This window comes from Lotus japonicus, chromosome 1 (genome assembly GCF_012489685.1).
Source record: "Lotus japonicus ecotype B-129 chromosome 1, LjGifu_v1.2".
Classification (NCBI taxonomy): Eukaryota; Viridiplantae; Streptophyta; class Magnoliopsida; order Fabales; family Fabaceae; genus Lotus; species Lotus japonicus.
In genome coordinates this window covers 67,140,189-67,157,278 of record NC_080041.1, presented here as the reverse complement: position 1 = coordinate 67,157,278, position 17,090 = coordinate 67,140,189, and the positions used below count along the sequence as shown (strand labels likewise).

Here is a 17,090-nt window from a genome sequence, read left to right as displayed (position 1 = left end):
AGGACGCTTTCTCGAAGCGTGCACCTGATCTACCTTGATCTTTCCCACCTTTTAGTTATCCAAAGCATATTTCAATTTAAGGTGGGCGATTGAAATAGCTGCACATAATCAATTTAGGTATTCCGGAAAATGATGACATAGTATGACGCCACACATTGGAGCACCAAATAATGCATCCGTAACTTTTTGACCGACTCGCCCTTGCTAAAATTAGTGTCTAGCTCCAAATAACCACGCCTGTCCCCGGTGAAACCAACCAAAGATCTAGTATACGACTGCAGGTTGTTGTCCTTCAAACCCAACTTATCAAAAGCATCTCCATAGATGAGATCAACCAAACTCCCTTGGTCTAGTAATACTCGCCTTATATCGTAGTTATTAACCCTTAAGTGCACAACAATTGGATCATCCTGGTGGGGTTTAATGCCCCTGAAGTCATCTTTGGTAAATGTAATATCTGGGTGATCAAATCCTAATGGTACCTCCTGAACTGAATGCACTTCCCTAATGTACCTCTTGGGCGCCGGGCATGTTTCCCCCCGCCACCGAATCCTCCTTTTATGGTTGCAACAAAACCAGACGACAGTCCTAACCCCTTAGGCGGTGCCTTCGCCGACTCATCTCTTTGTTCCACCTGTACATCTCGATTCTCAAGCGCCCTTCGATGGTTGTAATTTTTTACAAACTACCCCAAGTGCCCATGCCTTGATTAGTCTCTCAATTTCCTTGCACAAGGTCAGACAATCGTCAGTGTTATGACCAACGGCTCGATGTTATTCACACCACTTTGTGATATCAACATTTGAAGGCGGTCGCTTAGGAAACTCTGGGAATTGTACCAAGTTGGTGTGCTTTATCTCCTTGAAAACATTGGCCAATCCTGTGTTTAAAATCAAACTCGTTCCACCTTGTTTCTGCTAGGAACAATGATTGTCCGTGCTTCCACGTGAGAGGTACGGGGCCTACCTGTTAGTTCTCACTTTCTGGGTAGTTTTACCCCCTCGCTACCTCGGGTGCTCGATTCTCTGAAGGGCGCTTGAGGCCTTTCAATTTCTACTAGGGGTGTCTAAGAATTTTTTACCCGAACCGAAACGTGTAAACTGACCATTTCTTTACTCACTCAGTATGGTCGGGCTGGATGCGGGTCTGGACGAGTGGGAAATTGAGTTCAAATGGGTTTAGCCGGTCGGTTTCGGTTTGGGTCCTCAATCGACCGAACCAGAGAAATACATAAAAAAAGACCTGGCCCACGATCAGTCTATCATGCACGTGAAGCCTTTCCAGTCCAGTTCATTACGCATCTTACCAGAGCAAAATGTATTACCATTTACAAGCAAATTCAAATTTAAAGTTTTGCCTCTTCTGATAACCTTCTTCCCGAGACTTCCTTTATGTAACATTGGCTTGCCTTTTCTATTGAATAGTCTTGTCACCTACTCTTCATCACTCCCCTAATCATCAAATATGAGACTACTTACTCCCACTTGATTTCTCAACATGTTTCATTGAGAAATGAAATTGCCTTTTGTAAAGGGTAAAATGCCTATATGGTTTTGGTTTAATATATTTGCCTTAATTGATAATAGAACAAGGTTTTCTTTAAATGTATTTTCAAATTAATCTTTTTTTTCAAATTTGAAATGAAATTAGTGTAAAAAATAAGGATCAAATTAAAATGTATTATATTTATTGTGTGTTGCTAAGATAGTATAAATACCTGATCTTTAGTCAGTGGTGTCAGGTGTGTGTTGTACTCATTTTCAAATGGGTTGCAGCATTCAGTGACTCTTTGAAATGGGAGGGTCTTGGTTTTTTGGGGTTTTGGTGGGATTTGCCTGCTTGGTGGGCCCTGTTTGTGTAGATGGGTACCCAATTGAGGATCTAGTGGTGAATTTGCCTGGTCAACCCAAGGTTGGGTTCAGGCAATATGCTGGGTATGTTGATATTGATGTCAAGCATGGAAAGAGCTTGTTCTACTATTTTGTGGAGGCTGAACATGACCATGGCAACAAGCCTCTCACTCTTTGGCTCAATGGAGGTTGGTTATATTATACCCTTAATTACTCATGTGGTTCAATTACTAGTGTTTATCTCATTTCTTCATTCTCACTTTCTTGCTTGTTATGAGAGTTTGAGTTTTAATATTGGAGTAAATTTCCATCCTTTGATTCCTTGTTGATTTCTTTCATTCCTAATGTCTAGTCAATGTCTCCCCAATTCCTTTTAGGCTATTTTGTCTTATCTTTTCATCCTCATTCTTGTTCTTATGATGATTTTTATCCTTTTCGGAAAAGCATAGAAGGTTGCCATTTATTTGTCCTTGTCCCTACCAATTCAAGTTGTTTTGCATTACAAGTTGAAAATTCTGTTTCCTTGCACCTCACAGTGACAGATCATGTGGATCAAAAAATTTGAAATTTCATGACTTTGGCTTTTCATCAGTGTTTTAAAACTCGACTCGATCATCGACTCGGTCAGGGTACCGAGTCACTGAGTCACTGGTCGGACCAGTGGGTCACTGGTTCGATTGCTTGACTCGGTGTATTTTAAAAAAAAATTAAAAATTAATAATACTAACTAAGACTAATTAATCACTTCATACTCTAAATTTAAAATCATTACCATCATACAAATACCTAATTAAAATACCAACAAGAAATATTTTACTACAACAAAATATTACATATAAGTTTAAAATATCAATTCAAAGTAGGTTCTACATTTTATTTAAATAATAGTAAAAGCACACAAATAACTTATTTTAAATTATAGTTATTAAATATTTACATTAAAATAAATGACACAAGTAAATATGGTAACTTTTGGAATTGTGGTTTTAGTTATTTTATGTGATAAACAATACTGATGTTCTATATTTGTCAAAAGATTTTAGTGTTATTGCTACTAATTTATTCATTGTTTGTTTATATATATAATAAATTGTAACTATTATACCAAAACAGCTGTGTAGCTTAGTGGTGAATTTCGTTGGTTTCTTCCTTTAGGGAATGGGTTCGAATCCTAGTCAGGTTAGAAGGTTACTTTTTATTATTTTTGTGTAATAAATAGTTGTTGCAAAAAAAAAAATTGGTGACTCGCCGGTTCAATAAAAAACCGGCCGAGTCACCGGTTTAAGCATTAAACCGGCCGAGCCGTACCGGTTCCCACCGGTTTGACTGCATAACCGATCCGTTAGGAGGCTCGGACCGGTCAGGTGACCGAGTTCCGGTTCAACCGGTCGGACCGGCCGGTCCAAGCCGAGTCTTAAAACTATGCTTTTCATAGTGTATCCCCAGTTCATACATATATAATTTATTTTAATGAAAACTACAATAGCTAGCTTGTTTGTATCGGTTTCTTTTGACTCAAAATCTAATTTTGAAACTCAAAGGTTACTCATAGAAGTTTATCTCCAGAATTGATTCTGTTTTAGAATAAATGGTAAAAGGTTTTTCAAACTTTAAATCAAACTACCCTCGAATGGTAAAATAAAATTCAATGAGAATTCGACTCCGGCGTATTCAGGTCCAATACGTTGTTGCATCCCCGCGGATATTTCTCTTTCTAACCATACAATTGCTAATACACCCTTAGAAAGATCAGAAGTGATCAGAGCTGTAATTGTACGTACTTGTTAGAGGTTTTCACTTGTTGCATTACTTCACCTTAGGCTGTTAATTTTCCTATATACTCTTTTAATTCATCAAGTGCCCTTCTTTCTCAGGTCCTGGGTGTTCTTCAATTGGAGGAGGTGGTTTTACTGAATTAGGTCCTTTTTTTCCTAGTGGTGATGGACGTGGTCTCAGAAGAAATTCAAAGTCTTGGAATAAAGGTGTACTATGTGACATATTTTTCTTTTAATGTTGGTTAATTTGGGTGTACATTAATTCCTGATGCTGATTTTTGTGTCTTTTATCATAGCATCTAACCTTCTCTTTGTGGATTCTCCTGCTGGTGTTGGTTGGTCATATTCAAATACTACTTCTGATTATATATCTGGAGATGCCTCCACAGGTAGAATGTGCCCTGTGTATTTTCACTTTGATGTCACGTTCTCTGTTTAAATGGATGTTTGGTTTCATGATTTGCACAAAATTCAAAACACATGTTTACTCATGGGTGGGTGAGTAGGTTACTTGGTGAACTAAGGGAAACAAAGGGTGAAGGGCCAGGGTTCAAACCCTGATGAAAGAATTAATTTACTAACAATTAACATCTAACATTTGCCTATAAAAAAACATGTTTACTCAGAACTTAAGGGTGTGTTTGTATTTATGTCACCGCGTATTCTAATACTTTGTTTAATAGAGAAGAGAGTAGAGAAGAGAAGAAGAGTAGAGAGAAATATGTGAAAATTTAAGGATGTTTGATATGATAGAGATAGAAGAGAAAGAAAAGAAATAATGAGGTAGAGAAGAGAGAGAAATTGATTTTTTATCCTGAAAAGACATTTTGATATACATCAAAACTTTGTGGCGGGTTGGAAGTTGTTCTCTGGCGGTTTTAAACTATTACAAAGTGGATAACAAGAAAAAAAGTTGATGTCACTTTCATTTTTCCGCAATCTGTGAAGAATCAAAAATGCACGTGGGGCCTGTGCCCAAACATCTCTCTCCCCTCTATCTCCCTTGCACCACATGCTTCTTCTCCCTCCACCTGTCTAGGGGCGAAACCAAGATTTCAACTACCTGGGAGTCGGGATCGAATAAATTATGTGCATGTTTGGATATATGATAAAAAATTACGGCAATGCAAAATTATAGTTGACAAAAGTAAAAGTTCCCGTAAAGTCAAAATTATAGTGAACAAAAACAAATATTATAAGAGATAGTTTTGTCCACCATAATTTTGCGTCACCGTCTACTCCATATCCAAATATGGACTATGAGTTATAAGATTTTTTTTCAGAAACACTACAGATGTATTAATTTATATAAGTAATAGTTTTTATAAGCATATAAAGAAATATATAATTAGTTTAAGTGTAATAGATATTAACCAATTAATAAGCTTGTTGACCGTGTATATAAGAATAAAAAGCCAACAAATGTGTTTTCAAGTACTAGAAAAGTACAGTAATAATTCATTCACGTTCATTCCACTCATATGGTAAGAGACTTATGAATACAAGAAAGATAAATGTAAGATATTATAGGTGATGTGATATGAAAAAAAGAGTGAAATAAGAAGAAAAATATAAGTGTGAACAAATAAAAATATATAAAAATAAGAAATCTAATATCAATTAATAACGCTATTATATCAAAATCAGCATTTTGCGGCGGTTCTGGGAGAAATTTGCGGCAATTTAAATTGCCGCAAAATGTATACTGAGGCGTTTCCTAGAGCGCCACAGTTATGAGCGTTCTACGACGGTTTGACAAACGTTGAATAACTGCCGCAGAATATAGCGGGGGTTTAAACTGTTGCAGAATATATACTTCCGCCTATGTTCTGATTCTAATGTGAATTTTCACACAACGAGACAAAGATTTAATCTCACTGAATGATGAATCGAAACAATGTAAATCAAAATCGAAGATATAGAAGGTTGAATCATGAATCAAAACCTGAACAAGTGAATGGAATCTTCTTTCTGAACAAGCGACTGAAATCTTTGTTCTTCAATCCAAATAGGAGAAGAAAAGATAAATCTCAAGATGAGAGTCTTCAATCCATGGCTTCAAGCAATCACTCAGTGAGAGTCTTCAATCCATGGCTGGTTGAGTGAGAACGAGATTAGGGTTCTCCAAGAAATGAAAGCAAACCACCGCTAACTGTACACAAACTACGACACTTGGCTAAACCGCCTTCAAAGCTGCCGCAATATTACACTTTACGACGGTTTTCTTGGAACCGTCGCAGAATGTCCGCCTCTAAATACTATTTTCCTTGTAGTGGGACCATGGTCACAGGGGGCTACCGTAGTCCCTTAGCCCCTTGGCCCTATCTCTGTCCCCCATCTGTCTCTCCACAATTCACCATCCACCAAACACACTAACACAGTGTAAGATAGTTTGAATGTATTTTTTATCAATCCATGTCCTGGAAAAACACCACTTTATGAGTTGAGCTACATAATTAATTAGTAAAATCATGAACAAAATTTTATTTATATCATTCTTATTCATCATCTTTCTTCAAAAACATCATCTTCCCCTCTTCTTCACACCTACAGATTCAAACTCACAAATCCCTCCTCCCATTATCCAATCCACTCGCTGCAACTCCACCATTTATAACAAAAAATGGTGCTTCATTTTTGTTCAAAGTTGGTGCTTGAATCCTTTATGAAAACACATATGCAGAGGTGTTTCCCTATAAAGTTGCTTTATCTCTGCCTCTGATTGATAATGGTGTTTCCACTTTTCGATTAAAATTCCTCAAACATCATCACCCCCTTTACAAAAGTTGCTTCATTTAGTTGAGCTTGGTACCTTATATCCTAGATAGAAACACCTTTGCATGTGTTTTCATAAAGGATTCAATGCCTTCTGCCATTGTTACTATGAAACTTAGTTTTTAGCTAGATAGTTTGAGAGGCGGAAAACCGTGTTGCTTAGAATTTTTATGAAGGGTACTCCTCATGTAGGGTCTATTTCAAAAGGTGGAAGTAATTTTATTCATTTTGCTTTAACGGAAGGCCATGTTTGATTGGGTGATTACTAATTAAGCTGGACTTGGAGCGGGTGGATTGATATGCTTTTGTTTTGACACAGCCAATGATATGCTTTTGTTCTTCCTGAAATGGTACGAGAAGTTTCCTTCCTACAGATCAAGGAAGCTGTTCCTTACTGGAGAAAGCTATGCAGGTGCAACAAATAATAATCGCAACCAAATTCATTTTTTTACTTATTTTAATGTTTTGAAATTCACAAAAGTTGGTCTTGAGTTTCAAAATATTCTGTTTATATTTAGCTGACGTGATTCTGTTATGAGATTCAACTTTTTATTCTATATTTTTTATCCACATGTTCATAACTATGCCATCATCATGACTACTATGAAATTATTATTCCAGTTTATTTAATTTTATTAAGAATGTGTTTTTGTCCTCTCCCCCTGATGGGTGTTTGGGAACAGAAAAGTGAATTATAGGGTAGAATAGACTGGAATGAAATTATATATTGATTGTAGAAGGAGAATTACAGAAGTAAAGATAAGTGTATTGCTAGAGAAACTCTAACAACCCAAAGGAGCTCTAATGGCTACCTCCCTAAGAAAGATACCTCTTTCTCTCTCTATAACAGAAATGTAATCAAGAGTGCGTTCTCACACCACACCTCATCATACTATATACTAACTTACTAACTAATTCCTTCTTTCCTCATGTGGGTTTGGACACCTCAGCACCCTTCCCTCTCTTCCTCTCATAAACTTTCCATATCTTGGGCTTACCTAAGCCCATTCCCCATTTAGCATTCGAGTCTCTATCAACTCCCACCCCCTTAGAAACAGCCTTGTCCTCAAGGCAGAAGTTTGGGAATTGGCCTGCTAGGACTTCATTGTCTTCCCATGTAACATCATCCACAGAACTGTTTTGCCACTTGACCAAACTATGTGGAACCTCTCTGTCTCCTTGTCTGATACTTCTCGTGCCTAAGATTACCTCAGGATAAATGTCAGTAGCTTCTCCTACCTCCAATTCTGTCGGTAACTCTCCCTGAACTTGAGAACTTCCTATGGCCTTTTTTAAAAGAGACACATGGAAGACTGGGTGGATCTTGGACTCCGGGGGAAGCTTCAGCTTATAGGCAACAGCTCCAATCTGTTCTTCAATTTGGAATGGACCATAGAATCTAGCTGCCAACTTCTGATTGATTCTCTTGACCACAGATTGCTGCCTATGGGGCCTGAGTTTCAGGAACACCCACTCTCCCTTGTCAAAGCTCAAATCCCTTCTTTTCTTGTTAGCATAGCTAACCATCTGCTCCTGAGCCCTTTGTAGATGTGCCCTGAGTTGCTTTAAAGCCTCATCCCTCTCACTTAACTCCAAAGCAACTGCTGCTACCTTTGTTTCATTAGCCAAGAACCTGATAATGGGTGGTGCTTTTCTGCCATAGACCACCTCAAAAGGAGTTTGACCAATGGAGCAATGGAAAGTAGAGTTGTACCAAAACTCAGCCCAAGGAACCCACAAAGACCAAGTCCTAGGATGCTCAGAAGCAAAGCATCTCAAATAGCTCTCTAGGCACCTATTTATAACTTCTGTCTGGCCATCAGTTTCAGGGTGATAAGAGGAGCTCATTTTCAACTTGGTCCCCTGCAGCTTGAACAATTCAGTCCAGAAATGACTCACAAAGATTGGGTCTCTGTTACTGATGATAGTGTTAGGAATTCCATGAAGCCTCACTATTTCCCTGGCAAAAACTTCAGCAATGGACTTTGCAGTGTAGGGATGTTTGAGCAAGATGAAATGGCTGTATTTAGAAAGCCTATCAACCACCACCAAGATAGCTTCATAACCCTTAGACTTGGGTAAACCAGTGATGAAGTCTAAGGAGAGGTCTTCCCACACAACATTGGGAATTGGTAGGGGTTGAAGTAACCCTCCTGGAGACATGGCACTGTACTTTTGCCTCTGGCAAATATCACAAGCCCTTACAAAGTCTCTTACTGTCTTCTGCATCCCTACCCAATATAGGGTTTCAACCAGCCTCCTGTAAGTTCTTAAGAACCCTGAATGACCCCCAGTAGGTGAGCTATGGTGTTCTTCCAGCAACCATGGAATTGATGGGGATGTAGGTGATAAGACTAGCCTGCCTTGATATAAGAGCACCCCTTGTTTGACAGTAAAACCAGGCTTGGCTTGGGGATCTTGCTGGACTTCTTGTAATAGTTTCTTGATGTAGTCATCAGACGCAATTTCCTCTAGGAGTTTCTTCCTGTCTTCCCACAAAGGAAAAGAAACCAAGCTAGTAAACTCACCCTCATCATAGCATCTAGAAAGGGCATTAGCAGCCTTGTTTTCCTGGCCAGGCTTATATTTTACCTCAAACTGGTAACCCAAGAGCTTGGCCAGCCAGCACTGTTGGTCAGGGGAAGATATCTTCTGCTGCAAGAAATGCTTAAGGCTCTTGTGGTCAGTATACACAATGAAAGACTTGCCAAGCAAGTAATGTCTCCAGTGCTGTATACTAAGAACTAAGGCCATTAGTTCTTTTTCATAGACTGATTTGGCCAAATTGCCCTGAGACAATGCCTTGCTGAAATAAGCTATAGGTTGTCTCTGTTGCATTAGAACTGCCCCGATGCCTCTGCCAGCTGCATCACATTCAACTTCAAAAGGCTTGTTAAAATCTGGAAGTGCTAGAACTGGAGAGCTTGTCATTACAGTTTTCAAGTTGTGGAAAGCTTGCCTTGCCTCTTCACCCCAATGGAAATTATCTTTCTTGGTCAATTCTGTTAGAGGTTTTGCCAACTTCCCATAATTCTTGACAAATTTCCTATAATAGCCAGTTAAACCCAGAAATCCCCTTACTCCCTTCACATTCTTAGGTTCCGGCCAGTCCACAATGCACTGGACCTTCTCAGGGTCTACTGACACTCCATCACCAGATATAATATGCCCCAAATAATCTATTTGTGCACAGCCAAACTTGCATTTTGATTGATTAGCTACAAAACAGTTAGATAGCAGCCTTGTCAGGACAAGTTTCAAATGCTTTTGGTGTTCCAGCAAGCTCCTACTATAAATTAATATATCATCAAAGAAAACTAAGACAAACTTCCTCAAGTAGAGCCTAAAAATGTCATTCATAATGGCTTGAAAAGTGGCTGGGGCATTCATCAAGCCAAAAGGCATTACAAGGTACTCATAGTGACCATTATGAGTCCTGAATGCAGTCTTGGCTATATCAGCCTCATGAACTCTAATCTGATGATATCCAGATTTTAAATCAATCTTGGAGAACATGGTTGCTCCATTCAGTTCATCTAACAACTTATCAACAATAGGGATAGGGTACTTATCTGGAATTGTGGCCTTATTCAATGCTCTATAGTCCACACACATTCTCCAGCTTTTATCCTTCTTTTTGACTAGTATGACAGGGCTTGAGAAAGCACTCATGCTAGGTCTGATGATACCTGCCTCAAGGAGTTCAGTAACTTGCTTCTCAATTTCTTCCTTTTGGTGATGAGGGTACCTATAAGGCCTAACATTGACTGGCCCATGCTCAGGATTCAAGGTGATTTGATGAACCTTAGACCTGACAGGGGGCAACTGAATTTTGTTCTGGAAAATTGCCTGAAATTCTGCCAATACACCCTTCAATTCCAGGGGAACCTCATGGTTTTCTTTCGTTGCTTCAACCAATTGTAGTTGAGGTCTCCACCATTCCAGTTGTTCTCTTCCTTGATTGTCACTCAAGAAGGAATGAAGATTGCTTGAACTGTCTCTGCCCTTGATTCCCTGTAACTTGACCACTTTCTCTTCATGGACAAATTGCATTGTTAAGAGTTTCCAATCCATGATTACTTCCCCAAGTGTGCGAAGCCAGGATACACCAAGCACCAAATCCAAACCTCCCAAATCCAGGACCAATGCATCAATGGTGATCTCAATGTTCCCCAATTTTGCTTTGATGCCCTGACAGATGCCTCTGGTTGGCAATTGGAGTGATGGTCAAGCCCAGAACTGAAGTTATCTTGGGAGAGATAAAGTTATGGCTAGCCCCACTGTCTATGAGGACAAGAAGCTCCACACTGTCCACCAACCCAACCAGCTTCAACGTTTGGTACTTCCCCATACAACCCAAAACTCCCATTACTTTACATTCTACAACTTCCTCTTCCTGTATCTCCTCAGCCTCTTCTTCCAGCCTTACTATCTCTCCATCATCATCCATGCTTTCCCCATCTCCCAGGATCAACACCCGCATAGCACGCTCGGGACACTTATGCAAAGTGGGATGGTATTTTCCTCCACACTTGAAACACAGCCCCTTGATCCTTCTGTCCTCAATTTCGTTCATTCGGAGGCTTCTGACCCCTGACCACCGCTCCGACGAACCTGCACGGTGGTCGCCGTCGCTTTTTCTCGCCGTCGAGTTCATCGAGGACGACGAATTCACTTGGGATCCAGGTGTGCTTAAGGATCGGGTTTGGTTGAACCCGCTTGGTTTGTAACGGGTCAGATCTTTACTGAAAGGCCCACTCTTATTTGAAACTGACCCGGCCCAATCGTTTCGACCCGCACGCTCGAACCCGTTTTTCCTTATCACCCGCTTCCCTTCTTCATCGTCTTCCTCCTTTAGTTCATCTTCCACATCCTTCGCGATCCTCATCATCTCCATCCTCGAACTGGGATTCAAGGTTCGCACCCGTCGTCGGATCGCAGGTTTCAGCCCAGTCATGAAATACCCCAAGTATTGCTCCTCTGGTAACCTTCCCACCTGAGAAGACAGAAGCTCGAAAGCCTCGACAAACTCCTCCACGCTTCCTCGTTGCCTCAACGTCGACAACTCCTCAAAGGGGTTCTCCAAACATCGCCCTCCATAGCGTGCGATCAACGCTCGCTTGAGCTTTTCCCAAGAAAGCTCATCCTCTGCTTCCATCAGCAAGTTGAACCAGTGAATCGTCGATCCTTCCATACTCAGTCGAGCGAGTTTCAACCGAAGTGCATCGGGAGTGCCTTGCACATCAAAGTAGATCTCCGCTCTGGTAATCCAAGCCACTGGATCGTCGCCTTCAAATACTGGCAACTTCACCTTCTTCCCGGCGAGTCGCGATTCCCCAAGGCTGGAATCTCCGGTTGAAGTTTCCCCATCGAGATCGTGTACTACCTTCTTCCCCATTTGCTTGCTCAGTTCAGTCAGAACCAAGTTCTGCTGCTGCAACTGATGTGCGAGCTCTTGCAGCGTCACAGTCACCGTTCCCATTTGAGTCTCCAACGCTTCCATGCGATCAGTCATCTTGGGTGGCATCTACGGAGACTGATTCTCCGGCGTAATGAAGATCCGGCAGGTCGGACCAATTGATGGGTGTTTGGGAACAGAAAAGTGAATTATAGAGTAGAATAGACTGGAATGGAATTATATATTGATTGTAGAAGGAGAATTACAGAAGTAAAGATAAGTGTATTGCTAGAGAAACTCTAACAACCCAAAGGAGCTCTAATGGCTACCTCCCTAAGAAAGATACCTCTTTCTCTCTCTATAACAGAAATGTAATCAAGAGTGCGTTCTCACACCACACCTCATCATACTATATACTAACTTACTAACTAATTCCTTCTTTCCTCATGTGGGTTTGGACACCTCAGCACCCTTCCCTCTCTTCCTCTCATAAACTTTCCATATCTTGGGCTTACCTAAGCCCATTCCCCATTTAGCATTCGAGTCTCTATCACCCCCACCCCGTTCTTGTTTCCCATTTTGCGTTTATTCTGTTTCCTGCTGCTCTGTGATATATTTTTGTTTCTAACATTTTTAATGCAGGACATTATGTACCACAGTTAGCTAATGCTATTCTGGATTACAATGCTCATTCAACTAGCTTCAAATTCAATATTAAAGGACTTGCTGTAAGATACTAAGATCACATTCATGTGATGTCTTATGGCTTAATTTACTCATAAGTTTTATATTTGTGTTACTTTTTGACTAGTCTTTTGTTATGCTGATAGATGCTCTTAGGAGATGAGATTTATCATACTCTTACCTTTTTGTTGTTAGATTGGAAACCCACTTCTTAAACTGGAACGTGATGCACAAGCAACATATGAATACTTCTGGTCACATGGAATGATTTCTGATGAAATTGGCATGGCGGTTTTGAATGATTGTGATTTTGATGATTACACCTTCGACTCTACTCACAATGAGTCTAAATCATGCAACGATGCCATGAACAAAGCTAATGAAGTTGTTGGTGATTACATAAACATCTATGATGTGATTCTGGATGTGTGCTATCCATCCATATTTGAACAGGAACTGAGGCTGAAAAAAATTGTATTGGCCTCTTTCATTTCTTCTGCTCTGGTAATTACTTTTATGAATTTATAAACAAATACATTAATTTGGTTACTTTTAATGCAGGCAACAAAATTAAGCATAGGTGTTGATGTCTGTATGCGTTATGAAAGAGGTATATACTTCAACCTCCCTGAAGTTCAGAAGGCTCTCCATGCAAACAACACCAATCTTCCATATCTATGGTACTTGTGCAGCCCGTAAGTAGCTAATTATATGTTAAAAATTTGTAATCTACCGTGATACCCTACATTCACGCATTCACAATATAATATCTGGATCTTACAATTAAAATTGGTCGACTTATTTTTGCTACTTTCACTACTGAAAGGTCTGATCTATACATCTTCATTGCAGAGTTTTGAATTATAGTGGAACTGATCCTAACATCAATATGCTTCCAATTCTCAAAAGGATAGTTCAGAACCATATTCCAGTATGGGTTTTCAGGTAATAATTTCAACAAGCCTGTCATCATTTCCTCTTTACAGTATACCATTCTTTCATGATCGAATATGCTAGTTATTTTGGTTAAATTATCACAGTGGAGACCAAGATTCTGTTGTTCCATTACTCGGTTCTCGAACACTCATTCGTGAACTAGCTCATGAGCTGCAGTTCAATGTTACAGTCCCATATAGGGCTTGGTTCCACAAAGGCCAGGTACTTAACAATTTCTATTGGAAAAATACTTTTTTTTATATTATGGTTTTGTAATTCTATTTATTTATAATATGTTTAGAATTCCTTCCAAGCGCATGTCCGTGAAAAAACTCAGTGAGAAAAAATTATGGCGGACAAAAGCAAATTTCCTTAACTTTTGTGGCCGTTTATCACCCTGATTTTTTGGCTTCTTCATAGTTTTTTACTGTGTATCTAAACATGCACTACAATTGATTCTTAAACTAGAATCCAGTATGGAAAGATACTCTATTAGTCTGTTACTCTATATATATGTTAGCTTCTGGTTACTAGAATTGATTCTGAGAAAAAAATAAATTGATTCAAAGATGCTAATCAAGTTATAAATTAATGATAATTTGGTGACATATATATATATGTGCAGGTTGGAGGTTGGGTAACAGAATATGGAAATTTGTTGACTTTCGCCACAGTACGGGGAGCTGCTCACATGGTACCTTATGCACAGCCTTCAAGAGCACTTGGTCTATTCACTGCATTTGTGCGTGGTAGCAGATTGCCAAACACAACACGCCCTTCAATTGATGAATAATTAACAAGTTGGATCTGCCAAACACAAACAAAACACACCCTTCAATTGGTTCCTAGAGCTCAAGACTTTAGCCTAAAAGATGAAGCAGTGAAAAAGAAATTGAAATTTAGGAGTGTCTATTTATATGAAAGGCCATTAGCTATTGTATGGTAAACAAAAAGGAAAGTAGTGGAATAAAATTCCATTCTTTCGTGTACTTCTTTAATCTATTCATTCACTGCTTTGCATCTTCTCCGACATTTATTTGGAAGCATATCTTCTTCTACATATGGTTTTTTCCCCAAGTTAAATGCCCTGGGTTTCAGGTAAAAGTTAGAACTTTTAGCAATTTTAAAAGTTAAAAAAAATGACATAAAGAAAACACATTTTACTTCAATAAGATACCCTTTATTTTAACATGTTTGAAACTACACTAGAATAGTAATGTAAATTCAAATCCTAAGTAGTCCTAACCATGCATATCACACACATGAAACTAGTTTATCCCATTTGCTCAAGAAATTTGAAAACAACAACAGACTTAAAAAACATATAGGGAATCAACATCACCATCATCATCAAGGGAGGATCTCAAAAAAAAACATGGAGATCCTCCAATACCTCTCATTTTATTGAAGCCAATCAAATGATGAGCATGAAGCATGGGTCCCAGGAAAAACTGCTGTGAGAACAACTGAGGTGGTGATGGAGGAGGGTGATTGAAAAGATCTGTGGCGCTGGCGAGACCAACAGCGCAACATAAAAAAACAATGATTAGACGGATTAGTAGTATTAGCGACTTCACTATAGCAATGGACATGCTTCTTGAGCTCATCCAACGTCGTCTTGAACTTCTCGAGCTGAGGCTTGTTCATCTCCTCAACTTGACAAGCCCACTAGAACTGGGCATGGGTCGCATTGTGTAAGGGGCGTCAGTTCCTCGTTGTGATTCTTGTCGGTGTCTAGCTGGTTGTTTATTTAGGAGAGGTGCATGTTGAGCTCACGCACGTTGTCGCTTTGCTAAGCCTCAAAAGTATTGTGTATTGCTAGAGGTTTAGTGCGGGTTCTGTAAGCGATAGCGTTGGATGACAGCCTCCACGTTGGATTGACCGAAAGTGAAGACCTTTTCACTAGCATAGAAGACAATGAGAGAGAGCTTTGCACCACAATGGGTACAAAGATTGTATGCTTTCTTGAAAAGCCTGCTACGACGCTTTGAGAAAGTAACTTGAAGATTGCTCTCATTGGTAATTTTTTTTATCTCTATCTTTGTCTTCCCTTGCTTTTCTTTCTAGAGGTTCCGATAGTTGACATGGCTACAAGATGAATGAAATGAAGGGATTAGAGTTTAGAGGATGAGTTTCAGAAACATTTTGGAATGGTTCTTTTTATATGCATTTTTATGCACAAAAGAGAAATGAAGTATGCTTCACACCGTATTGCAAAATGTGTCTGCAACTCATCCTCTAAACTCTAATCTCATCATTTATCTTCATTTCATTCATCTTGTAGCCATGTCGACTGCCAGGACCTCTAGAAAGAAAAGCAAGGGAAGACAAAAGATAGAGATGAAAAAAGTTACCAATGAGATCGAGCAATCTTCAAGTAATTTTCTCAAAGCGTCGTAGCGGGCTCTTCAAAAAAGCATACAATGTTTGTACCCTTTATAGTGCAGAGCTCGCCCTCATCGTTTCTCTCCAAGTGAAAAAGTCTTCTCTTTCGACCAATCCAACGTGAAGGCTGTCATCCAATGAGAAGACTTCACGTTGAGGCTTCACCTTTTCCAGACCCCACACCAAACCTCCAACAACACAAAATACATTTGAGGCTTAGCAAAGCGACTTGCTTGAGCTCAACATGCACCTCTCCCAAATCAATTACCAACTAGACACTGACAAGAAACACGACAAGGAGATGACCCCTACGCAATGCGACCCATGGCCAGTTCTAGTGGGCTTGTCAAGTTGAGGAGATGGGCAAGCCTTAGCTTGAGAAGTTCAAGGCGACGCTCGACGAGCTCAAGAAGCATGGCCATTGCTATAGTTCTTCTCCTGCTACTATCAACCCACCAACTCATCGGTGTTTTGATGTTATTGGTGGTCTCGCTAGTGCCATGATTCCTTTCAACCACCTACCTCCACCACCTCTTGAAGTGCTCCAACAACAATTTTTTTCCCCATGGGTCATGTTGCAGGCTTATCACCGATAACCTATATAATATCAACAAATAGGGAATTCAAACACTTGTGTAAAAAGGATTTTACTGTCATGATCACCTCAGCATGTTAACCCTCGATTGGGTGAGTTAAAACAAATCTTAATTCATAGGGCATAATATCCAAATAATTTTTAAATTTAACTGGTAACCTTATCACTCATTTTAAAAACGAACCATGGTTGTTGAAGACATTTACTTATTTGATAAAGCTTCAACATGTATTATATATTTGCCAAAAACTTAATTAGCTCTAATTTTTTTAGAAGATAAAACTCATGACACGTAGTAGGGAATTTATTTCTTTCAATAAAAAAACAAGTATGGTAATCTCATTTTCTACATATCATATAGAAACATAACAAAATGGCTTATAAAAGGAACGAGAAAAAAAAGATACAAAGATATGATACAATTGAGATTTTGGGTCCTCTCTCGAGGATCCTCCACCAGCCCCCATCGAGCAAATCTTAGCCGTTAATTATTATATTTAAAGGGTATGACTGATTAATAGATAAACATTAATTTTTCTTTATAATGTAATTCATCTTCTTACATCGGCTAGATCGTACATCTGCAAGAGAGGATCTTAATTCGAAAACCGATTATCCTCCATACATTATGAAAAAGAAAACCAGATCTTAATGTGAGTAACATGATCTATAATTTTTTTCATTTTTAATGA

General features: G+C 39.3%; 1 protein-coding gene across 1 annotated transcript; it reads left to right on the top strand.

Annotated features, from left to right (window-relative positions):
• The first annotated feature begins 1,793 nt into the window (after positions 1-1,793).
• On the top strand, positions 1,794-14,413 carry LOC130740818 (serine carboxypeptidase-like 42). The gene is made up of 10 exons (XM_057593530.1): positions 1,794-2,038; positions 3,725-3,832; positions 3,922-4,014; positions 6,720-6,812; positions 12,441-12,526; positions 12,678-12,956; positions 13,044-13,177; positions 13,335-13,427; positions 13,523-13,640; positions 14,044-14,413. Exons 1-10 carry the CDS (start codon positions 1,795-1,797, stop codon positions 14,209-14,211), a joined length of 1,416 nt encoding a protein of 471 aa, XP_057449513.1. The 5' UTR covers position 1,794; the 3' UTR covers positions 14,212-14,413.
• The last annotated feature ends 2,677 nt before the right edge of the window (positions 14,414-17,090 follow it).